This window comes from Trichoderma virens (genome assembly GCF_000170995.1).
Source record: "Trichoderma virens Gv29-8 chromosome Unknown TRIVIscaffold_92, whole genome shotgun sequence".
Taxonomy (NCBI): domain Eukaryota; kingdom Fungi; phylum Ascomycota; class Sordariomycetes; order Hypocreales; family Hypocreaceae; genus Trichoderma; species Trichoderma virens.
The window spans coordinates 1,316,224-1,340,545 of record NW_014013657.1 but is presented as its reverse complement, the minus strand read 5'-3'; the positions used below and the strand labels follow the sequence as shown (position 1 = coordinate 1,340,545).

At 52.3% G+C, this 24,322-nt stretch overlaps 8 protein-coding genes across 8 annotated transcripts; 3 read left to right on the top strand and 5 right to left on the bottom strand.

The window, feature by feature from the left end:
* Positions 1-474: 474 nt before the first annotated feature.
* On the top strand, positions 475-5,392 carry TRIVIDRAFT_39161 (uncharacterized protein; the record flags this gene model as incomplete). Its single annotated transcript, XM_014094353.1, has 5 exons — positions 475-697; positions 928-1,851; positions 1,888-2,970; positions 3,103-4,955; positions 5,021-5,392. The coding sequence occupies 5 exons, from the start codon at positions 475-477 to the stop codon at positions 5,390-5,392; spliced, it is 4,455 nt and encodes a 1,484-aa protein (XP_013949828.1).
* A 631-nt stretch (positions 5,393-6,023) lies between these two features.
* TRIVIDRAFT_56309 (uncharacterized protein) lies at positions 6,024-6,991 on the bottom strand (the record flags this gene model as incomplete). The annotated part of the gene is made up of 2 exons (XM_014094352.1): positions 6,024-6,205; positions 6,274-6,991. The coding sequence occupies 2 exons, from the start codon at positions 6,989-6,991 to the stop codon at positions 6,024-6,026; spliced, it is 900 nt and encodes a 299-aa protein (XP_013949827.1).
* A 1,143-nt stretch (positions 6,992-8,134) lies between these two features.
* TRIVIDRAFT_228656 (uncharacterized protein) lies at positions 8,135-8,437 on the bottom strand (the record flags this gene model as incomplete). The annotated part of the gene is made up of 1 exon (XM_014094351.1): positions 8,135-8,437. One exon carries the CDS (start codon positions 8,435-8,437, stop codon positions 8,135-8,137), a length of 303 nt encoding a protein of 100 aa, XP_013949826.1.
* Positions 8,438-9,612: 1,175 nt separating this feature from the next.
* Positions 9,613-11,599, top strand: TRIVIDRAFT_133442 (uncharacterized protein; the record flags this gene model as incomplete). The annotated part of the gene is made up of 3 exons (XM_014094350.2): positions 9,613-10,016; positions 10,083-10,417; positions 10,476-11,599. The coding sequence occupies 3 exons, from the start codon at positions 9,613-9,615 to the stop codon at positions 11,597-11,599; spliced, it is 1,863 nt and encodes a 620-aa protein (XP_013949825.1).
* Positions 11,600-11,859: 260 nt separating this feature from the next.
* On the bottom strand, positions 11,860-14,624 carry TRIVIDRAFT_82542 (uncharacterized protein; the record flags this gene model as incomplete). The annotated part of the gene is made up of 4 exons (XM_014094349.1): positions 11,860-12,406; positions 12,473-14,072; positions 14,165-14,476; positions 14,595-14,624. 4 exons carry the CDS (start codon positions 14,622-14,624, stop codon positions 12,246-12,248), a joined length of 2,103 nt encoding a protein of 700 aa, XP_013949824.1.
* A 498-nt stretch (positions 14,625-15,122) lies between these two features.
* Positions 15,123-17,630, bottom strand: TRIVIDRAFT_74421 (uncharacterized protein; the record flags this gene model as incomplete). The annotated part of the gene is made up of 2 exons (XM_014094348.1): positions 15,123-16,568; positions 16,631-17,630. The coding sequence occupies 2 exons, from the start codon at positions 17,616-17,618 to the stop codon at positions 15,262-15,264; spliced, it is 2,295 nt and encodes a 764-aa protein (XP_013949823.1).
* Positions 17,631-20,232: 2,602 nt separating this feature from the next.
* TRIVIDRAFT_164702 (uncharacterized protein) lies at positions 20,233-21,891 on the top strand (the record flags this gene model as incomplete). Its single annotated transcript, XM_014094347.1, has 3 exons — positions 20,233-20,296; positions 20,362-20,492; positions 20,548-21,891. 3 exons carry the CDS (start codon positions 20,233-20,235, stop codon positions 21,889-21,891), a joined length of 1,539 nt encoding a protein of 512 aa, XP_013949822.1.
* Positions 21,892-22,447: 556 nt separating this feature from the next.
* On the bottom strand, positions 22,448-24,013 carry TRIVIDRAFT_56314 (uncharacterized protein; the record flags this gene model as incomplete). Its single annotated transcript, XM_014094346.1, has 2 exons — positions 22,448-23,865; positions 23,950-24,013. 2 exons carry the CDS (start codon positions 24,011-24,013, stop codon positions 22,448-22,450), a joined length of 1,482 nt encoding a protein of 493 aa, XP_013949821.1.
* Between the last annotated feature and the right edge of the window lie 309 nt (positions 24,014-24,322).

Sequence of the window (24,322 nt, the reverse complement as noted above, 5' to 3'; positions counted from 1 at the left end):
GATGCCGCGTTGCAAATTGGCGATTTCTAAAAAGGAGATGCAATAGATGCTCTGTGCTCTGTGCCGATTTGAGATCCAATTTCATGGCGTTGGGATATATTACCGGAACCCCCTTGAACGCACCCTGCATGAGCCGCTGTAGCGCCGGGGTGGTTCTCCTGGCTGGAGCTGGACTACAGGGGCCGTCAATGCCCAGACAGCCTCCAAGACAGCCCCGCGGGCCGCCGCAGCCCACGGCAACGCGCTATGTAGCCCAATAAAACCCGTGTCTAGCCAGTTTCTGGTAAACTGCTACCTATCGTATGAACGTCCATCCGTTTTGAGGGACGACACCAGACATAAGAATCCTAACCTCAAACTCGACGTCGACCTCGGCCTTGACCTCGAGAGCGTAATAAGTACAGGCAGCCTCTTTCCTCCGTGCCATGCCATTGTCAGCCGCCTTTACGCACCGGTAGAGTTGCCAATCCCACCATGTCGGACGAAGTATCGCAGTTTCTCGAGCAGGTCGAGCGCCTGCGGGGGCAGCAGATAGAGGACGATGAGATGCGAGCCCGAGAGCGGGAGGAGTTTCTTGCTGCCAAACGAGAGCGCCAGGCCAGAAGAGAGGGTGAGTGCCTTGTTCTTTTTGTCTTGATTCTCGCTATTCTTCACGACATCGGGAGTGTAGTACCTGTTGCTAGGTGGCTACCCGATGGTGTGAGGCTCTGGCTTTTCTTGGCCGCTGCCTTGTTGCCATGGTGTTCGTTTGGCCGAGCTATTTGAGGTTGCCACCAGGCAAGGTTTATTTACTTTGTGTTCAAATGTTTTCTTACGGCTCTCCTCACCTCCCCCTAGATCTGCTATGGGGACCCTAAGCAGCGAGCATATATGAATTTCGGGACCTGGCCTACTAATGAAACAACGCTGACCCGCCTTATTCAAAAGAACGCGCCCGATCCATCTCACCGCAGAAATCATCGCCAGCCAACACGCCGTCACCACGCACAATCCGGCGAACCGTCAACCTCTCCGAATCGCTGAGACTCGACTCTCCAGCCGGCGAGTCCCTGGACAAGCTGCGTGAACGATCGACCGAGACAGAGAAACCCCTGGAGGCGGATGCACAACCCGATGCAATGCTGTACTCCACCTCCCAGACGAAAGAGAACGAGGCCCCTGAGGATCTCGACGCAAAGCGGGGCGATGATGCCACAGCTTCTCAAAGAGCTTCACAACTCTCGTGGCAGCGACGGACCACCCGATCCAACAGCCGCCCGCTGAGCGTTGTCGCTGCTCGAAATGCGGCTGCCACGTACGATTCGGCTGTAGAGGAGCCACCGTCTCCCACTCAACCTCTGTCCAAGGACCAGATCGCCAAAAGCCTTGGATCCAAGGATGCCTCGTGGTTCCGTCAAACCGCCGATAGAGGCGCAGACTCTGCAGCGTACCGACGGAACCAGGTGGAAGACGATGACCGACTCGACATGTCGTCACTCAGCGCTCAGCTGCCCGGCATGACCAGCGAAAGCTCTGGGGAGCGCCCTGCCTCGCGAGGCGAGAATGTTCTTGGCAAGCTTGCATCTCCGTTTTCCCTGAACCCTCCCAGCTTCGACAATCCAGCCACTGAGAGGCCCAAGGCGGAACCAATCGCCCCAACGGCAACTGGCCGGACGTCTCCTGTGCGCACAACCTCTCCGACCAAGGGCATGGGCGGATTTGTGCAGAGCGCAATGATGAAGAGGAGTGATAGCGTGAAGCGATGGTCTGTTGCCAGCCCGCCTGCGTTGACTCGCCCTGACAACATGACTACTCATCGTGGCTCAATTGACAGGGGTGCGGCTCCGTCAAGACCGCAAAGCATGTTTGTTCGTGACCCAACAGCGGCAATGGCAACGACAACGCCAGGAACAAGTAGGCCGACTTCTCGTCCATCCTCCCGACCAACTTCTCGCCATGGAGAAAAGGACGCCAAATCATTCGAAACAAGCCCTCGTGAACGGCGTCCCAAAACACCAACTTCCATGAGTCCACCTCAGCCCCAGAGGCATGAACTTCTTGATGATGCAGCCCTTCCAGTTTCCCCAACCAAGACAATGGAGCCTCGACGCTGGAGTCCGACAAAATCAAGCTGGCTCGAGAGCGCCCTTAACAAACCAGACTCGCCAAAGGTACCCCCGAAGCCGGCATCCTCGCAACAACCAGCATGGATGGTCGAGCTCAACAGGAACAAGGCTGGACGTGGTGGTAACCCCACTCCCGAGCCAAGCCGACCTGCCGCCCCCTCTCACAAGCACCAAGTTAGTATCGATGGGCTTATGAGGTCCACGCCAATGGGCTCGAGGCTGAACCTCAACACCACTGGTCTGGGTGGAATCTATTCACCTCCTGGAACACAGTCCGTAACTACTCGCTCATCGGTTCAAAATTTCTCGGTTAGCACGCCCATGACCGATGGACCGGAAAGGCCAAGATCAAAGTCAAGGGGCGCTCTTGATCAAGTGCGAGAGAGGCGATCCGAATCTATTAGCTCCCCCATCAACCCGCCGCCTGCCAAGGTCAAACCTGAGGCTCCGCCAAAGAAGGATCTGGATTTCCGCGGCAACTTGAAGCCACGAGCTGCCGAAGCACCAGTTCCCAAGACCCAGGAGCCCGAGTTCAAGGCCGTTTTTGGTACCCTTCGCAGGACCAAGACTCAAAATTTTAAGGCTCCAGATGAACTAAAGGACAACATTCTCCGCGGCAAAGCTGCTCTCAACGCGACTGACGGGCCACAGAAGTCGATAATTAGGGACGAATTCAAGGACGCCATACAGAAGAAGAGAGATGATTTTAAAAAGGCCCAAGCCGAAGGAACAGGAATTGCTAGTACGGTACCGCGTGACAAATCTAAGCCTATTCTCCCCGAAGGACTCGCCATGAGGGCTGAGCTGGGTAAGTCAACGGCAGTGCTCCAGCAAGACGCACCTCTAGAGAATCGAACTCCATCCGGTCAGTCGAAGAATTCCGATTCACCAAAGCCAACTCCTCCACAGAGAAAGTCAAGTCAAGTGAACTTGGCCAAACAGTCCAGCCCATCCTTGACTCCCACGAAGACCACCTTGACTGAGAATCCCAGACTAGAGAATGCGGAACCCGATACGCCAACCCGGACCGAAGAGTCTCTGCCCAACCTTTTGAAGAAGAAGAGTGCTCCATCAAAGCTTGGCGGTCTGGCCGGACGATTTAACCCTGCCCTTGCCGGGATGCTGGCACGAGGACCACCGCCAGCAGCAGCTTCCAACGGCGGGAGCCGAGGTGAAGAGTCAGGACGAGGCGATGGGGATATTCAACCTGCACAACCAGGCCCTCAGCTGACACACATGACTAAGAGTCGAGCGCGTGGCCCGAGGAGAAAGGCCCCGACTAATGTGGGCAACCCTTCCGGCAATTCTACAAATGGCCCGGCGGACTCATCTTCAGTAAGCCGGCAGCCCGCCGCCTTTGGAATGCAGAGTTTCCCTGCGCCCGTTGAGGACAGGAAACCAGTTTCGCACCCGATTCAGGATCGAGCGGCCGCAAGGCCTGATGTGCCGATTAAGCCAAAGCCTATTGAGGGGAGAAAGCCGGAGGCTGACAGCCGACCTGTGGAGCCTGTTGCCCCCTTGAATCTTCGCAGACGACAAACAGAGTCCGCCATCCAGGTCGGCCAACTATTATCATCGCGACCTGAGACACCTCAGAAACCGGAGGTAGAAGCACCAAAGAAACTCAACTTGAAGCGCATGTCAAAATTCTTCGAGTTGCCCAAGGATAACGCTACTACAGCGACATCTGAGACTCCCAAGACACCAGGCAAGCTCTCACCTCAGAAGACTGGCACATGGGAGCCGGTCAAGACCGGAGACGCTGCCAAGGAGGCGGCGAAGCTGATCCAACAAAAGACTGGCCCATGGTCCCCGGTGAAGAAGACGGTAAACGCTGCACCAGAGCGTGCCTCAGCTGCAGTGAAAGCCCCATTGCCAGGACCCAAGCCAGCATCCTTTAACGGGCTACCAAAGGCGGTTGACACCCGGCCAGCTTCACCACCTCCTGCAGCGGCAGCTTTATCTCACCGGCTACCACAGGCACAGGCTGAGCCAGCATTAGCATCGCCTTCGCGGCCGCAAACAAGCCACGGCAACGATGTATCAGCCATACTCCACGACTTCTTTGGACCGCCATACGAGAGCGTCGCCTGTGACATGGACTATGCTGATATCCTAACAAACTACCCAAAGATTGGCGCAAAGGGCAAGACGTTGTCGTTCCACATGTTCCAGATTGATGGAGATGGCAAGCAGATGATTGTCCCCGCTTACCGAGAGCGTATCCTCTTCGAACAAGAGATGTACATTGCTGGGCATAATTTCACCAATGAGGCCGGCTGGAAAGTGCGCGAGGTCTACTTCTGGATCGGCGATGAAGTTGCTGATGCAGACGAGGATGCAGCAGAGGCCGTTGCGCAGCAAGAGGCCAAGCAACTTGGCGGCAAGCTCATCAAAATTAGACAAGGCAAGGAAACACCAGAGCTCCTGCAGGCCCTTGGCGGCATTGTCATTGTCCGAAGAGGCGCAAGCACCAGATACGACTCGCTTGCGCCGTCTATGCTGTGTGGCCGACGGTATCAAGGCCAAGTGGCATTTGACGAGGTTGACTTTACGACGGCCAGCCTCTGTGCCGGGTTTGCCTATCTCATCACGCACTCTGGCAACTGCTACTTGTGGAAGGGCAAGGGCAGCGATGTGGATGAGCTCAGCGGTGCACGCCTCATCGGTATGGACTTGACGGTGACTGGACAGCTGATTGAGTATGACGAGGGCAGCGAGCCTGCTTCCTTCTGGGACATGATGGGTGGCGAATCAAAGCCTCACTCGGCGGATCACTGGAGACTGAAACCTAGTTTTGGGAAATACAACAGCAGACTCTTTTGTGCCGATGTAGAGTCTCGGCAAAAGGTGAGCAAAACATGTTACATCATGGTGTTTTGGTAATGCATTTTACTAACAAGCCGTTTCTCTAGATCTTTGAGATTAGCCCATTCAATCAGGCCGATATGTCAACATTCAACATCTACATTCTCGACGCCTTCTTTGAGATGTACATCATTGTTGGCTCCCAGGCTCAGTCCCAGTACGCATCCTTCCGCACCGCCCTCGACTTTGCTCAGGAATATGCCGTCCTGGCTGCCAGCATGGAGGACAGACCTTTTATCCCCATCTCGACTGTTGTGCTCGAGGGTGTGCCTCGGGACCTGAAGAGAGTGTTCCGCAAGTGGACTGACGAGCGGTGCCCGACACTCTTGCACAATCCCTCGACCGAGGCCGGGCTGAAGAGAGGCCGCAGTCTTAGAGTTGTACCCCTTACCCAGGCCATCTTGGCTTTGAGGGAGTAAATATAGATGCCCGCCCCTTATTTTTGGTACAGTGGTTACGCCGTGTACGTTGGCCGTGTTTATGAGAAAAGAGAATAGAAGAAGCAAAGAATCTCCTGGTAATGTGTGGAATCGGAAAAAAAGAAGGGGGGAAAAAGAGTTGGTGGCATCTGGGGTTTGGCAGCTTCGTGTTTTTAAGAGGCGTACGGGGAAGCGCATGCAGAGCGTTTAGACTTATCTTTTTTCCTTTTATCAGGTGGAGGTTGAAATATAGATGAAGAACTGTACAGGCGAGTTGCTATCTGTTTAAATAGGGATAGTAAAAAAAACAATATAAAAAATCACCATACAATACAAAAATGTGCCATATGAGGGTTTTGTTTTTTTTTCTTCTAATGGGTATCAATTCGACATTGACCTCGCACATGTCAAAACCCCCCTCTGTAACCCTTCCACCCACCGTCCGATTTCGCCATTTGAATCCGCCAGCCTGCCGTATCTATTCTAACTTGAGGGGCATCCCATTATTTCTTCTTCTTTTTTTTTTTCTTTAGGTTTTCATATTGGATCGATTTCTCTATCGCTAAAGGGGCTTTCTCGTTGACTTCATAATCTATGAGTGCATACGCTGTGGTCTAGCCGCGGCCAACTTCTAGTTGATAGCGGTGCTCTTTGCTGTGGAGTGGCCGTTGAGGGAGGTGGGGACGGCGATTGGGTGGCCGCGGGCCTTTTCGGTGAGACTGAGGAGCTCCTTGAGCATGAGGTCGCGGGTGGACTGGGTGAGCTCGTCGACATCGGCGGAGGTGAGGTTTGCAGTGGGGATGGCGGGCAAGACTAAGGGTTAGGGATATTAGCATCACGAATACAATTAATTAGGAGTCGTCACGATCTGAAACACATACCCTTGATGGGAATCTTGCCAGAGTTAAAGACTAGGCCCTTGATGTAGAGGACGTGGCTGTAGTTGGCCACGACAACGGGGACAATGGGCACGCCCGACTGCACGGCCAGGTGGAAGGCGCCCTTCTTGAAGGGCAACAGCGTGGGCTCCTTGGTGTAGCTGCGAGTGCCCTCGGGGAACATGTAGACGCTCTGGCGCTTGGTCTTGATCTCGGTGGCAGCGCCGTCCATGGCAGAGCGGGCGTCCTTGCTGTTCTTGCGGTCGATGAAGATGGTGCCGCTGAGGCTCATAAACCAGCCGAGGAAGGGCACGTTCTTGAGCTGGGCCTTTGCCGTGACGCTGCAGTACTTGGGGAAGATGGCGCCCAGCATCAGCACGTCGAGCTCGGTCTGGTGGTTGCCGATGAAGACGGCGGGCCGCGTGGTGTTGAGGACGTTGCCGGGGTCGTCGACGACAAACTCGACGCCCGTGGTCAGCTGCATGGAGTAGTGGAAGGCCCGCGCGACGGTCCACTGCGCAATCTGCTGCTTGCCGACGAGGGTCAGGACGATGGAGGCGAAGACGCCGTAGAGCGCGCAGGCGATGAGCGTCATGTAGGCGGCGAGGACGCGGGCCACGAAGGCCGCCTTGGGGACGACGTAGGACAGCATGTAGAAGGAGATTGTCAGGGCGGCGTAGCCGACGAGGAACTTGGCGATGGAGCCAAGGAAGAGGACCATGGTTGAGAGAGGATGGACGGGTTCGTTTGGAGAGGCTTGTCTGTTGTCTCGTACGGCGGAGGGCGGAAGCCGAGGCGAGAGAGTGGGATAACGAGGATACCGAGGAGGGCGGGGAGACGGTCGAGGCTGGTCCTGCTACAGTTCCATGCTCCTGCGATGAGCCGAATGCTTCTCTTGACTGCGGGAGAGAGAATGTGACCAGATCAAAAGGGAAAAGAAGGAGGGAAAAGGAAGAAGAAGAAGAAGGACGGCCAAAGGGACACAATCACAAGCGCACACAGGCACGGGAACTAAAGTTGGTGGCCAGGAGATTTTGTTGGAGATGGAGGTGTGCCTGTATCGGCCGCAGGTATCAGCTACCTGCAGCGCGCAGTGCCGGCGGGCGTCTCCAGCAGGTACGAGGAACCAGCCTCGGGTTGGTGGGCTTTAATGACGTTGGGGAAACGGGCTTTTTAGAGGGGTTGAGCGCATGCCGGCGCCGTGATTGGCCGGAATCCGTGTGGTTTTTGACATGTGGGGAGAACGCAGCAATTTTCTTTAGGGGACCAGAACTCTCAACACGTTTTTCTTTGGCCCTGAAGTTTTCTTATCGATCAGAAGGTCCAGAGCATATGTAGAGTGGCTGCTAGGGGCATGCTTATCTATTTCAGTATCTGTACCTGTGTGATATTACTAGGTAGTTAGAGAACAAAGCAGATCAATCAATGTGTTGTATTCCTTTCATGTGGAAGCATCATTGCAGCCATCAATCTTCTAGTCAGACAGCGACACATGCTTCTCTCCGCCAAACAAGGCAATCAAGCCGAGGAGGACCATATCTTATAGGGGGAGGTGGTTTGTGCAGCGGCCGCTGGTTATAGTGAGTGCTTTGGCTCTGGACTATTGGATAGCGAGTAAAGGGTGGTGGGTAATCAGCCAACTATTAGGAGGACTAATGCATCACTATCTCTGAAGCAAAGTTAATAGCATCCATACCTAGGTACGTATTATCTACCTTGAGCAGCCACTAGAATCACAATAGACGAGTTTATGCTGTTGTATCAATGCCCACTTAACGGACACATAGACTTCAAAGTACAGTAATTGGACAAGCGCTATCAGTATTACAATTTCTTCAAGGTTGTTTATTCTCCCATATAATGCCTAGTTACCCTGACTGTCGCTTCCTTGTCCTGCCTTGCCTGGATAGGATCTGGCAGCCCACGCTTTCGCCATCATCTCCTTAGTAATTGCGTCTTGTTTGTAGCCACTGGGGATGCCAGTGTTGCGTTCAGCAGCTTTCTTAAGATAGTCGTCGAACCCTGTCGTAAACGAGCTTGCATTGAGAGTCTTATTGCCGGCGGCCGTGAAGGATTCTATGGCCAACTTGATATCTTCCGAACTTATGGAAGACGTCCGTTTCCCCGCTTGAGGGACTTCTGAGGGCTGCTGATGCGTGTTTTGCATTTTTGATTGTCGTATGAGTATGAAGCCTTTGCTTAAGGTGATATACTTCTCTTCCTGTTGGATACAGAGTATCACTGGGCCAAGTTCGAAGAAAGAGGGGGATGGAGAAGAAGAAACCACAAGCAAGGGCACGGTTAGTGGTCACGGGAACGGCGACATCGTTTATAGGCGCCTTCTAAATACTGAACTACCTGTAGTGCTAATATCTAAGGAGCAGGGCAGACCAAGACTGAGTTTGAGTTTGTTAGATGCAGTAAACGTATAAGTGGTGTGTACCTACGGAAAGCGGTGCTATTGGCGTCAGCGCCAGGTACCGATCAAGGAGTGGAAAGCCATGAATCCAGCGAGTGACGTTGGTCCAGAAGAAGAGGGGCCTGGGGGCATTCAGGCTCTGTGATTGGCCATAAGTAGCCAGTTTGACATGTGGGGATGACTTTCTTTGCTTCCACCCGCGTTTCTTCAGCGTGTGTCAATGTTCTTATACCGTATACTCACAGGTATTTCAGATTCTCTAATTGCCAAGTTGCTGCTCAGAACAAAACAAACTAATCATCATATACTATTCCCTTTAGATATTTGCTTCAATAATATCTAATTGCCTGTTTTATAGGTAAAGTGCAACCCTTTTGTTTCTCTGCCAAAACAACAAGCAACTTTCATCACGTGATCTGCTTATTCCCATTCTGGGGTCATTCTGATCCACCCTCGGCTTAAAGAAGTTGCAAAGACACGCCATGCAAGCTGCATCCCTGTCTGTCCGAACCGCAATGGCGACGTTCTGCTTTTGATTCCAATTGCCTGCCTGCACGGGGAGCTTCGGCGGCTGCGTCCTGAGCGAATCGCTGCTCTGCACATTGCGCTGCATAAGACTGCTGCTGCTGCTACTGCTTTTGCTTTTCTTTGCTACTCCTTTACTCCCCCAACTTCAGGCATCAAAAACATCCCTCTTGCTTCATCCAGCCCGCAAATCAAGTCCAAGTCCACTTTTGCTTCGATACTCCGTTCTGCCGCATTGCATGAGCTATCGATTGTGTGCCGACGCATCTCTGCTCCATCCACCCATCCCTGCTTGGCCTCTCGTCTGCCATTGCCAGCCTCTCGCATGAGCTCCGTACCTCGAGTCCGCCCAATCCATATCATGCTCTGATCCATACAAAAGCCATATCGAAATCGCCATGGCCCCAGCTCGCCGAGCCCAGCCCTCCTCCCTCTCCGTCCCTCCTCCCGCCCCTGCTGCCGCCCTCGTCGATCTCCCGCCCATTGCCGCCTTGTTTCTCATCGATTTCGACGTCAAGGCCGGCTACACCATTGTCTGGAAACAATCCGCGCCGGGGGTTGAACTTGAGGGTCTCGTCGAGTACAAGTCGCTGCCGTCTGGCCTGCATACCGTGTCTGACGACCTCATCTACTTTGTCCACGATGGCGCACATGCTGGTTTGAGCGCATTTGTCAACGAGCCGTGCGAAGAGGAAGAGGCCCGCCATGCTCGCATGATTGCCGTGGGCATTCTAGTCCCCCTCAGCTATGGAAGGCTGGGGCGCGCATGGAGACATGCCGAAAACCTGAAGCAAATGGCGGCGTAAGTAGAGACTCTATTCCATTCTACATTCCAAGAGGTCTAGCTAAGCGACATGTCGTCGAAAAGGACCCTCGCCAAAAATCGCAACCAAACCGAAATATTAGAGAAGTACTGGGACTCCAACAAGGCCAAAGAAGGAGAGACCTTTTCAACCGTCAATACACCCATTTCCCCGGTGCCAGACCAGCTGCGCAAGACCCATGGCAGACACTCGTCCCTCACCGATGGCGTTTCTCTGTTTCAGCCCGAGCACAAACTATCTCCCTACCATCCTGCCTGGAGCTTGCCCGAGCTGCTGGACAGTTTCGGCCCCTTGATTTTCCCCATTCACCGCGCCGCCTTGCTTCGACAGCGCATATTAATTTCTTGTCACGCTCCGGTACATGAGATTTGCAACTTTGGTAAGTAGCTGTTTAAATGTTGGGGCAATGCCAACCAAGAGACTAACGTGTGCCCAAGTATATAATATCTCCATCTTATCCAACATACCACTCTCCGTCACAGACTCCCTACCTACACCTTCTCCGCCCCATCGTCTTCGACCGCTGTTCAGCATTGGCGTGCATGACATTTCGTTTCTCATGGATGACCTCAAGGCATCCAAGCGCGACCGCAGCGATGAAAGCGCCGTTGATGATGCCGATGAATCGGGCTCTGGGTGGATTGCCTGCACCACGGACAGCATCCTCGCAACCAAGGACACTCTTTGGGACATGCTCATCACGATGCCACCAGAGTACTCAGCAAACGCCAAGGACAAAGCTTGGCCAGTCGTAGAATATGCTGGCGGCAAAATCGTCAAAGCCACCCAGCGTGATCTTCGTCGCTTTAATGCACTACGCACCGGCCTCGCACGTTTGGCTGCAATCACCCCAACCACCACTCCCGGCCAAGCTCCCCGATCTCCCGAATCTGAGACCTCTGCAGTGAGGCTGTCGACCAGTCATTCCGCTAGCGTGGTCAAAGACGAGCCCTATGGCGCTGCCGACAAGCTCATCGAACCCGTCACTTGGGCCGCCTTTGCCTACAACGGCTTCATGTGGTGGGCTAGTGCGGGTGAGCAGATCCGCTCAGAAGAGCAAGAAGAGTCGACGCGCGATGCTGCCCTTCTCGCGGATTTGCTATTCCCAGCCAGCCCCCGCGCCTCCATGTCGCTTCCACCACCCGCCTCGCATTTACAATCAGAACCCCTCAGCAACTCCATCGCCTCGCTCGCCGGCCGCCGCTCAAGCATCGATGGCGAAGCCAACATTGAGCTGGCCATCATCACATACTTCCACCGCCTCACCACGCAGATGCTCTCCGTCATGGTGGACATTGTCGATGCCGCGGATGAGACATACCGCGACAGCGACGAGGGTGACGAGGGAAACGAGGAAAACGAAGGACTGATTCCCAATGGCGGCGATGACTCCGATCTCGCCCCCGTCACCATAGACAGCCGGTCCATAGAGACCATGGGCCTGGATGTCTGGAGCGCCAGCGACGCCCTCTTTGTGCAGGAGCTTGCTGCCGTGTATTTTGGCAGACAGGCTATTATTGAAGGAAAGGGCGTCGAGGTTTGTGGCGTGCGAGTATGTTGAGAGCTTCGCTGCTCTTCCTTTCTCCATGTCCTACTTTCATCGTGCTCCTTTTTTGGCCTCCTTTTTTTCTTACTTCTCATACTCTTTCATCTTTTATTTGGCGAGATGGTGGAGCTCATTACGATTATCACATGGCAATGAACGGATAATAATTCATAACGTAGTACATAGATGTAGTACACACAAGTGTTCACACACAACCTCACACACGCGCACAAACGCACAACCAAAAAGCACCAATTGACCATCGCCGTTATCTCTTTCTTTACTTCCCAATTTTGTATTTGTTCCAATAGCATGACATGATTCTAGGTAAAACTAGGTAATACAAGTTAAAACTAACAACCCAACATAATTAAATTCCTTATGCCGCTGAAAAGATGAAAAAAAAACTCCACGCCGTCAGATACGGCTTACCCAACCCAGTCTGTTAGTTCCCTTGCCTCAAGCGTAGCTCCGATGCAAAATCAACTCGCGCTTCACTGTCAAAGTACATTTGCTCGAGCCAATTTTTCTCTTTCTCTTTCTCTTTTTTTGTTCATTTTTAGTTAGCAGTATTTGGGTTTCCTTTTTTTGCTTGTGTTTTTCTTCTTTTCCAGTCTAATGAAACAAGCTCCATGACAGCCCTTCATTGTCAAGGAGGTCCTCAGCTCTCATCTTCCGTGTCGGTATTCGTGTCACTTGTGTCATCCTCTTCCTCATCTGTGCCCGACTCTTCATCGGAGCTCTCCTGGTTCCGCTTAGGCTTGGGAGCTCCGCCAACAGGCTGGCCAGTCTTGAGGGCTCGCATTTGTCCGGCAATGGAGTCTAAATCAAGCGTGTTAGTGAACTGGTCTTTTGGTATTCTTCGTGATGAGGGGGTAGGCGGCTTACCTTCTTCCGGCTCACTGATCTCATCCTCAGCCTCCATCTGGGCGGCCTTGCTGGCATCCTCTACAACGAGAGTGACCTCCATCTTGGTATCGAATCCAACGTAGGAATCGCAGACGACGTGCATGCAGAAAGTGTAGTGACCAGGTTGGGGGGGAGCAGCGAATTGAGCCTTGAGAGTCTGCATGTTGAAAGTTGGCTTGCCATCCTCGTCAAAGATGGGCTGGTCAAACTTGTCAAAGGTGAAAGGAGGAACCGCCATCTTGTCTTGCTTGGAATCGCTGAGGAAAGCGTACCACTTGGGAGAGTGGTCTCGGGCATAGTGAGGGGCAAAAGTCAGAGGCGGCAGGACAGAGTTCTCTTCAACGCTGACGGGCTTTCCATCGGGGCCCTTGACCGTCTTCTTCTTGCGTCCCATAAGTGCATCCAAGTCATCTTCAGCGGGGTCAATGTCCTCCAGAGACAGCTCATCAACGACGGGAACCGACTCGGTACCAGGGGGAATGAATCGGCCCTTGATGACCAGGGTAACCAGGGATGAAGGAATGATGACTTTCTCGCCGGTAACCTTGAAAAAGGCCTTGGCGACGCGGAGGTAGGGAAGCTGCTTGCCAACGCTAATGGCTGCCTTGTACTGGTCCTCGCTGAGGAGGTCCTTGCCGACGGCCAGTCGTCTTCGTTCGGCGTCAGGGAGGTCCATGAATTGCTGCACAGTCAGGTGAGATTTCGAGTCACCTTCGATGGCCGCAGCAACCTTGTCGTTAATGTGCGGGAGCTGGAGGAGGGGAGAAGACTTGGGTGACAAGGCCTGGATGAGGTGCTGGTTGGCTTTGAATGATCCTGCAATGGGCCCAATGCTGCCAAATGCCATCGCAATCGCAGCAAAGGACTGGTTCAGTGTCCGGGCAACCGCGCCGACCTCGAACTTCGCCTTGGTGAGCGCAGGGTCGTCAAGCTCAACACGGCCAAGGTATGCCCACAGCAAGGCAAGCACCTTGCGTCGAACGCCGCTGTCCAGGTCTTCAAGCTTCTCCTTATCCTTAATGGAGAATCCGCAGGCAAATGGGGCGGTTTCGCCTTCAGCTGTGATCCGGGATTCGACTTTGGACAGACCAGATTCAGCTTGGTCTCCCTTGAGGACGGCCTCAAACTCCTTGCCAGTGCTAAGAGCGGTAATGATGCCACCCTCATCCATTTCTTCGTTGTAGTGTCTGAATAGGCGATTGGCGCTTTCCATCAAGACGCCCTCCTTTGACATTCGCTTGGTTCCATACCACCATGAGCCAACCATATAAGGCAGCAAAACACCCATGAGGCCAGTGTAGAGCAGAATCAAGTATTTGCCGTTGCCTTCTGCGATGATGAACTGAGGCAGCGCAATGCCGATGCTAAAGCTCTGCTTGCCATCAGGATGGCCGTATTGGATGTAGTTGTTTCGGACTTCCTCGTCCGTCAGGGCTTGGTAGGCTTTTGTGAGCTCAACGTATCGGTCGTTGAGCATCTCCAGCGTCTCGTTTTTGGAGGGATCCGGTCGAACCTTGTCCGGGTGGAACTTGACAGATAGCCTCTTGTAGTGAGATTTGATCTGTTTCTCGGTAGCCGACTGTAATTCAAATTTTGTGTTAGCTCTGGTGCATATATGGGGTCACCTGGTTCCCTGCCATCCCGTCAGATGTGTGCTGCCGTCTTCCTTACCTCTGAGATACCCAAGATATCATAAGGGTTCCAGATCTTGGGAACGACCTTCTGGGTCACCATGATGAGATAGACCATGCCCGCCATGAGGGCCCAGCCCAAAACAACGAAAATGGCCCGCTTGATCTTCCTCTGCTTCCTCTTCTGCGCCGCACGCAGCGACGCTACGACATCGCCATGCTTGGATGTGTAATCTGACTTGATGCGCGGCGCAAGCGCATCGTTGTCGGTGCTTTTACGGAAAAGACTGTATGTCAAAGGAAAGGTGACCAGGCCGGTGACGGTCAGGATGAAGAAGGGGAAGAACTGGCCCTGTAGACAAGACACCTGGTTAGCAAACACCAGCCAAACCATGGAGCTCAAGCCCACCTCGACAAGGCGAATCCTGAGGCCGGCGCAATGCCGCACACGCAGGGGAAGCTGCACATACCTGTTCGTCGTACGAGTAGTCTGAGCTCATTTTGACGGCCTTGGGGAGCTCAGCCGGCTCTGGGAAAATGCAAAGACAGAGAAAAGATGGCCAACTGTGTCGAGTTGCCCTTCAAAAGTGTCCTCTGAAATGATGGCAGGCGCAAGACGGCAAGGCTCGGGCGCTGGATAATCCGGTCCCCCACAGTCGGTTCCGCCACCGTGTTCAAAAGAAACGCCACCAAGAGCGTCAATGGCCAGTAGCGCTAACCGCTGGGCCTGTACCTTGTTTTAGTAGGTGCTGGCATGGCGGGTTTACTGGCGCAAACCTTCTATTCGCTACTGCTTACGGAGTACTTGTACGTTAAATTTCTTCGGTTCTGTTTTGGTCCAAATAGGCATCTCAATGATGGGGGATGCCGGAAATAGCATCTCGTGGAATCTCATAGATGTAGCATACGTTTTATGTTTTCTTCGTCTTCTTTTTTTATTCTGCTTTGTGCACATCATGCGATTATCAATCACCGCCAGTGCCAATTTCTCAACCTATCCAGTGAGACAAAATGTGTCATCATTGCTTACATAGAATGCTACTCGTCTTATACTGATTGTACTGTACAGCTGCTGTAATGAAAAAAATACCAAATTCTACCATGCTTTAATCCGCTTCGCTTCTATCCTGTATCTCCTCAAGTGCTAATCTCGTCCCTCTCATCGCAATCTTGAGACGGCGTAATTTCGCTGTTCATCTCGCCATCTTGCTCCGAGTCGTCTTCCGTTGTCGAAGACGTCACTGCCATCTCTTCAAGCAAAATGCTTCTCAAATCGTCATCGCTGTAAATTCTCTGCATGCTTCCTCTTCTCGCCCATGGCCTGGTTTCTCTCCTCCCTTGCTCTATCAGTCTCTCTATCTTGAGACGGTTGGATATGAACTTGAGCTTGGGAAATGTACTCTGCTGTCCCTCATGTATCATCCGGGCGAGTCGCTCCGCATCGGGATCCGTCAAGATGTGCCAGTAGTCTGAAGGGATGGACTTGGGCCAGATGGTAATGGTGCCACCGAATTCCTGCAGCCAGAGCTGGCTCCAATCTTGGCCTAGAGGACGAGGGAGTAGCTCCGCGTGTCGGATAAACTTGAGCCATTTGTTCATGTCGAGTTTGAGATAATGCTCTATCGCCGACATGAGGTAGCCACCACGCCAGCCACGCCCTTTGCGATGTGTGACGGGATGGCCAACGGTACCTCTTGAAGAAAAGAAGAAGAGGTTAATGTGAGGGTTAACTTGGCTCACAACGGTAAAATTGACGTTGAAGTGGGTGTTCAGCGCCTTGATGGGGATATCGGTTCTCAAGCTGCCATCCTTCCACTTGTGGCCAAAGGAGTATGGTGCCAGGGTCCCATCTCGCATCTTCATCATGAGGACAACTGGGTTTAGGATTCCCGGAACGGCCGCCGATGCAAGCACAGCGGACCAAATGACACAGTCGGGGCTGGTTAAATAGTTGCAGAGAATGGCCGGGGAATGAGGGTCTGCCGGAACGCAGCTCACGTTGAGGATGCGGCCAGTTCGCTCATATGCCTCCCTAAATGTCATTGAGCCCCTTGTAAACCATGAGCACCGCTCAGCCCAGTCTACCGAGTCAAAGCGGGCGCCAGTCTTCCACCACCTGGGGAACCAAGTCTTCATGGATTCACCGCAGGCAGTGATTCGATGCGCAAGCGCTGGTATCAGAAGCTCCTTCAGTTCATCGTTTGTATGTGTGGCAACGAGGCCGGCAATAAGTGCACCTCCGCTGGTTCCCGTAATGACATCGGGCAATAAATCGGCATCAAGCATCGCCTTTACAACTCCAATATGATAATAGGCGAATGTAGCCCCGCCAGACAGGCAAAGCGCCGTTCGTCCGTAGTTGGCATGTACGTGCTTGAACAGTATTCTTTTTTCATCGGCGTCGAGGTGATCCGTGTTGAGTAGAAATCGGAGGCTCTTCTCGACTAATCCCGGGTTAGCATCCTACCAAGTGTGAATTTCAAAAACATCCAAACAGGCTGCTTACCATCGTCAACAAAGTTCTGGACCAGATTCTTGGTCCCATAATATGTTTGGCTGTATAGCCTTGGATTTTCCACGCCAACAAAGTTATTCTTGACGCAGGCCTCCAGTAGTGCCCTCAAATCATCAACAGCCTTTTTCAGTTCCTGCTGGTCGCCATCGATTTCGAGCGCCTCGGCCTTGGCCCGCGTCTTGCGAATTTGACTCCAAACTCGCTTTACAGTTTTGGAGTCGTAGTAAGCAAAGTCATCAACTTCCCTCCAATTCTTTCGACCCAAGAATTCATCCAACTCTTTCGCCGCAGAGACCCAGCCTTTATAGCTGGATGTCCTGCGCATGTTCTTGCGCAGAATCTCACGTCGGCCGCGCCACGTCCAGAATTGTTCGTAAAACCAAATGTACCATCTCGTAGATAGATATGCGATGCTCAAACCGATGAGCCATGAGAACACGAAGAATAACAAAGGCCATTTGGACAGGAGGTACAGATATCCTTCTCTCGTTTCATCCTTTGTTCGGGTGCCCAGAAGCCCTTCTACTGCCCCTGCACCCTTTCTCTTCTTTTTGCTTCCTCGTCTGCTGCCTCTGCGGTGCTTGCTGGGGTTCACCGGTGCCCAGTCGTTTTGCGCCGTGACAAAGGTTCCCAGTGTCGGAGTCGGAGGCACGAGTAGATCGCCCCCAGCAGCCCCGGCCGCTGCTGCGACAGCGGCGACATCGTCTTCCAAGACGCTGCCAGTTGTCGAATCTCTCTTAGTCAAGTTGACAGAACTGACGCTTCTCGGTGACCTCAGGCTAAAGGTATCATCGATGGGGCTTTGTAAGGGATCAGGCGCTTGCAATGCCGTCTCAAACGCAGCCAAATCTTCAGAATCGAGGTATTCGTAGTCGATGTTTGGTAGCGCCGACGGGTCAAAGGATTCGCGGGAGAAGCCATACGCATCGTCGTATGGAGCAAGCTCAGGATAGGGCTTCGGCGTTGTGTCGGCCGACATGGTGATGCAGATTCACGCCGTGTTGGTACTCAGTCATCTCCAAGAAGCAGAAGAAATCAAAGACGGCGCAGCCCATATATGGCAGGACTTGCGCTCCATGTGATTCAGGCGAGGAGTCGTAAGATTGCATGTACATGTAAAGAGTAGATTGACAAACTTGACATTTGCGCCGCTTCAGGCCGTAGTGACGCATGACGTCTTCCGTGGCTGCACGATTACGGCCATTTTTTGTTGGGGGACCAGGCCCTGAGCCTCCCTAAAATTTAGCGGGGGGCAATTAACAGGCCCCCCGCAGAGAACTGCATTGTACTAAAGTACTGCCAAAACCAGCAGGTACCTCGCAGAATCTCCACGGGTCTAAATATCGATCATGCACCTCGAGAAACAGATGCTCAAGTTAATATAGAGTGCTTGAATAGAGTTTTGTTTCACTTTCACATTTATGTCTCTCTACCTACCTATACAGCATCGATTACTACTTGTCATCGATCCATGCTTCATGTTTGCTATTAGATCTATAAATACCTGCTGCAGCTCTAGCGCGCGTCAGGGGCTCTAGAATCCAGCTCGTCTCCTTGATGATGGAACCAAACCCTGTATAGTTCCTACAGGTCTGTAATTCAGGTGACTCGAGCACTACCGAGAGCACTGAAATGAATACGGTCGGGGCCCATGGAGTTTTGCGCTTCTAGAAAGGCTAGACTCGTTTAACGGCATGCGAGGAGCAGTATCGATTACGTGCAATTCCCTTTGAGAGGCTGAGTAGAATTATATGACCTGGTCAATTACACTACTCAGGTACATGTCCTTTTGGGCCTGCCCTACCAATGTTTTTTTTTTTTCGGTTCATCTCGATATCAGCTTCTAGCTTGGTAGATGTGTTGAGCTCTACGGAGTACATTTTGGCGGAAGTAATGGCTATCGTGGCCAACACTCTAAATTGATCATTCAACACCTTGAGAGTGCAGCGGTAGATCTAGGTAGGATTACCTAGTAGGTAATTATTTCCAGATGCTCGTAAAGCGCAGCGATTATACAAGAAGGTAAAGATAGGTGGCCACCGCAAATGAAGGCAGCGACAGTACTGGTATATCAGTCTCTATCTCAGTAAGCATATGGCCTCATTCTTTACCGTGATGTGAATCTTCGTGCTGGAAAAGTTTGCCAGGGAGCTGTTTTTGTTGACTACTACCAATTTTGCCAGACAATTTAGGTCTTTGCAGAAACATGGCTATATTTACCACTGCTTGAATCTTATAAATTCGTATCAGTCTCGTAGTCTGCGTTGCTAGAGTCTTTTAGTATACCAAGCGGATTTGTACTTGAAATTTCCATCACGCTTAATGGTCATGGAGTATGCCATCCTTAACCTACATTAAGCAATCTATGATAGGAATCCCTGTATAGAGCTTTCCTTTTTTGTTTGAAGATGTGTACAACGTATACCCGTACATTAAGGCCGTATTAACTAACCTCTGCTCACATCCGATTGGACCGGCAACTTGCATCGCTGGTAGCTGCATGCATTTACAAAGCATCATGCCGTGATTCGTCGCACAGGAACCGCAGTGGGGTGGTTGCATTTCCATTTGATCGCCTGAGGGACGCCACAGTGGCGGCACCAGCGGCACAAGTCGTCACCAGAACAAGGGCGATTACATGCAACAGATCACCAGCTCTTTACGCTCTGAACTTTGTGAGACATTCCATTGACGGCGGTTCAAGACACGAGTGCGTGTGATGGATGACAGGAGATGCTCTAGCGCTGATACCAAGTGGTGGTGGTGCCATTGAGGCAGTTCAGCTCATTGCAGTTGTTGGTTCGGACGGTTGGTTTATGCTGTTCAGTCCATGCCGCGAGGTACATGAGCCCAAGGAGCATTCAATAGGTACTACCTCTCATGTATCTCCCGTTTATGAACCGTTGCAGATATTTATATGTAGATTCCCACCTTTGATGTCTCGCAAAACACGCGCACGTACCTCGTTCAGTGAAAAGAAAGGGGGAATCTTACTGTAGCTGCGAGAACCTTGATAGCCACAATCCGCCAGTGCAACCGGAGCTTCAGGAAGAGAACCTGGATGGCCTGACTGGCGCATGGTTTGTCATCAGCCTCACAAAGGCATCTGCTGACGCAGAAATCGCTCGGACAATGGCTTGAGTTCATTATCGAGGAGTTGAGTGACTTGACGGTGTTTTGCACAACCAACAGCTGCTGTAGATGTACATTTCCTTTAACCTCCTGAACTGTCGATATCGGATTATTTTGGTATTCGCCAGGCATCTGTTCAGCGCCTCTTTGTTGCTACCTCACTCCATAATCCCTCCTACGTCAGCGGACGGCCTACTAAACCAGACCCTTGCATGCAGTTTTCCAAATCTTGGCAGCTAGGCAAGACTCTCTCTGACCCTTGACCACAACTCCTACATAAGCACATAAAAACACCGCCTCCGGTTCGGATTCTGGAAATCGAACACGGCAATCCTGCTCCAAGCATCCTCGACACTTGACGAATCCATCTATAACAGAGAGACACAGAACGTCGAACGCTTGATGCCTGTGCCGCCCTAGCCGTACCCATCTGTTCGAGGAGAGACGAGAAGAGAGCCGCCATGGAGCTGACGGCGAGGGCTATCGACAATGACACCCGAGGTTGGATTTTGTCCGCAGTGAGCGGTTTTGGTATGTGATCCCTCGTTGAAGCTGCCGGCTGGCGAACTAACCATCTTGTCTCGATACAGCTTGCGTCTTTGGAGCGTCCATCATATTCGTCGACGTCTTCGTGCGCCTCCTGCCAGGCAAGGCCAACTTCCGCATCCAAGACAGCAACGTCTTCCTCGCGTGCTCGCTGAGCTTGAGCTTTGGCGTCATGGTGAGCATTAATGTCTCAAACTTTGTGCAGTGCAGACTTCTGACCCCCTTTTTAGCTATTCTCCTCGCTCTACAGCATGCTCCCCGAATCGAAAGAATACTTTCAGCAAGAGGGTTGGTCCGATCAAACTGCTGGCTTCGTCATGATGGGCTTCTTTGCTGCAGGCTTCGTTGGCATCCAGGCTGTCTCACGAATCGTCCACCAGTTTATGCCTTCCCACGTCGTCGACTGCGACCATAGCCATGACAGCGTTGCCTCTCTCGACGGTCATTCCCATGCCCATGGCGGCCGAGCGCATTCACGGCCGAGTCGCGCCAGACGGCGTCTCTCCCGACCCCCCGACAATAAAATCTCCGATATTGCTGAGAGTGGCGATGGTCAGCCTCCCACTAGCGAGGTGACTCCTCTACTCAGCTCAGAGCATGTTCATGCCACTCCGATGTTAGTTCGCCATGCATCCGATATGGTGCGGCGGTCCGGTAGCCCTCGCCCGTCTTCCCGCACCCGTGCCACTACCGACGCTGCCGGGGTCTTCAGCAGACGCCAATCCACTCCCGGGATCAGGAAGCGGATGATGTCCTTTTTCTGGGACACAGATTGCCGCTGTGATGAGTCCAAACGATGTTATGGATACTCCGATCCTTGTGGACAGGAGTGTTTCAAGCACCTGAGCAGCCGCGCCGCAAGTAACACGCCTTCCCTCCACACAACTACTGGACATTTCCACCCCCACCACTCATTTCACGCCACTCATGAGCATACTGATGGGGATATCCACGACGCCAGTGTTAGCCCCAGTCGAATAGCGTCTCGCGATTCTACGACCTTGACGGAAGAAGGGGCCAGCGAAAACGGCTATCCATGCTCGCAGATGGACGAGGGCGATGCCGAAGCCCAGCATCATCACCACGTCCCAACCAATGCCTTTCTTTCTATTGGATTGCAAACGTCTATAGCCATAGCCCTCCACAAGTTTCCAGAGGGCTTCATCACATATGCATCGAACCACGTCAACCCTTCGCTCGGGTTCAACGTCTTTATGGCACTCTTCGTTCACAACATCTCGGAGGGCTTTGCCATGGCTTTGCCTCTTTATATGGCCCTTGGATCCCGCTGGCGGGCCATGACCTGGTCGGCTGTCTTGGGCGGCTTGTCTCAGCCTTTTGGTGCAGCTATCGCAGCTCTGTGGTTCAAGCTTGCCAACAGCACCAACATGACGCCGAGCGCAGTTGTGTATGGCTGTCTCTTCGCGCTGACTTCGGGCATCATGGTCAGTGTCGGGCTGCAGCTCTTTGCCGAAAGCTTGAGCTTTGAACACAACCATAACCTGTGCATGATCTTTGCTTTCCTGGGCATGTCTCTGCTGGGCCTCAGCAACGCCATGTTTGCAGAGCACTGATCTCGACAAGTATCCATGCTTAACCCTCCTTTAAGGGGGGGAGGCTCAGGCAATTGGAATAGCCACCACTTCTTCCCTGTGATATAAAACTTTCTGTATGTGTCTTTTACTCTCACTTACACTCTCTTTTTTACACTCTCTATAGCGCATTGGGTTTTGGTTGCACTAGACTATAAATCAAGGAGCAATCGGGGAATTGTGGATATGCCCCCTTTTTTTTCCGTCTTATTACACACAATGGAGGACTGGGTGTCAGGAATGACTTAGATGGGTATCCGAGGCGGGACCTAGATGCGTTATGGAAGCATTGTTTTTTGATGGCTTGTAAGCGTTTAGGATGACCGACCCTAGAGTCGAAGCATTAGCATTATTTATTCATTCCTGTTTGTTGTCATTGTTTCATTAACATCGTGACGTCTTTGCCGACGCTATCTGTCTACGCTATGGCTACCTAGTAGCATTTTTATCTAAACCACATAGAAATCTACTCGATTATCTGCACCACCAATCACCATTTACGGTTCCAAAACACCTCAACCCCTAATTTCCATCAGGTCTAAAATCCTCCCAGTGTAGGGTCGATATTACCATCCGGGCCGGCCTCCCCCTGAGCCAGCATCAAAAGAGTCGCATTCTCCTCCGTCCAGCCATTCTGTCCCGCTTCGAATCCCATTTGCGAGGTGAAAATGTCGTCTTGCTGAAAGTTTTCCGACCAAGCGGGCTGCTCAAGAGCATTCCCGTTCCCATTATCGAATGCGGGTGGGTTTGCGAACGGGGCTTCTTCGTCTGCGGCGGGCGTTGGGCCGTGAGCAAAAGCAATGTGGGCGTTCAGGTCAAAGTAACGAATGAAGCCCTCGTTGCAGTGGAAACAACGCAGGGTTTGCTTCTTGGCGTTTGTAACGCCGGATATCTCGTCAATGACGTCCATTGGAACGGACTTATCCGGCTTGGATACCTTGGGCCGTTCTTGACCTAGATGGATGAAGCGAATGTGATCCTCTAATCGAACTTTGGTGCTGAATTTGTCGCCACAACCTTGGTCGTTGGTCCATTTTTCAAGACCGGGGCCGGTGAATTCGACCTCGCCGCAGACGAAACGGAATCCTTCATGTGCCGTTCGAATGTGAACGTTAAGATTGGATTTTTTGGTGAACTTCTTGTCACAGCCAGCATGCGGGCAAACTACTGTCTTGCGGTCCTGGACCGTTTTCCCCGAATGATGAATTTCAATGTGTGTTTCCAGCTCCCATAGCGAGCTGGATTTGTACTCGCAGAACATGCAGTTTTGATGCTCTTGCCGCATATGTGACTGCAGCTGTGGATCTGTCGTAAACCCAACTCGGTGCATAGTACCATCTTCTCGCATCTGTGGGGCACATTCCATGCACCAGTACTTGAGCGGGCCATGCTCCCTCTCCCGATGCCGGTTGAGCGCTCCCTTGGAATCGAACGCTCTTGTGCATGTCGGCTCCGGGCATTGATGCGCTGGCAAGCCTTGGTGCTCCTTCCGCACATGCTTATTGAGCGTTTCCTTTTTTCTGAAGCTTTGGCCGCAGTCCTGACAGCGGAATCTGTCTGCTCCCTCATGGACTAGCTGATGACGTTTCAACCTCGTGCCTGTTACAAAAGTCTTTCCGCAGCCCTCTCTCTGGCAGACGTATTTGCGGTCATTTGTATGAACGGCTTTGATGTGCTGTTTCAGATGCTTATCTTCGATGTAGTCTTTGGTACAGCCGTCGTATGGGCATTTATGAGGTCGGGAGTTGGTGTGAGAGTTCATATGGTCTCTCAATCGAGCTGGACGGTTGAAGCTTTTCGGACATCCTGGCCAGGTGCATGCCAACGTCTTGTAATCTGATGGAAATTTGGTGCGAGGGGTCGTTGCAGCAGTGATGGTTGAATCAACCTCCGCACTTGAATCTGGGCTTGAACTTGGGGTAAAATCGTCATCGTCATCGTCATCGTCTATGGTGTCTATATCAAATTCAATATTAGCCATGCTCACCGTCAGTGAGATGCCTTGGAGGATTGGCAACGAACATTGGACTCTAATGTTACGGGTACTCATTCTCTTAGAAGAGGAGGCACCAGGCGCCTCCTCTGTGGCCACCCGTTTTGTCATGGCGACCCGTCAATTGCTGCAAAGTCGTGGCATGTCGTCGAGATTCGAACGATGGCAGAAATTGGGAACTTTTTAGGTGGGTCACGGGACGATAAGATAAGCAAGCTCCGCTTAAGGACGAAATATTAAGTCATGGTGGATTGGACCTGCCCCAGCAAGAAAGGCGCTAATCAGAGACCCACTCGATGCGCCATGAGGTTCAGCCGGGGAAGCTACGGTAAAACTTTGAGACTCTGTGGTTGGAATAATATTTTTCGCGAGGCTGAAGATTAAGCAGCCAGCAACAAGTCTTCCTACCAACGCGCCCAG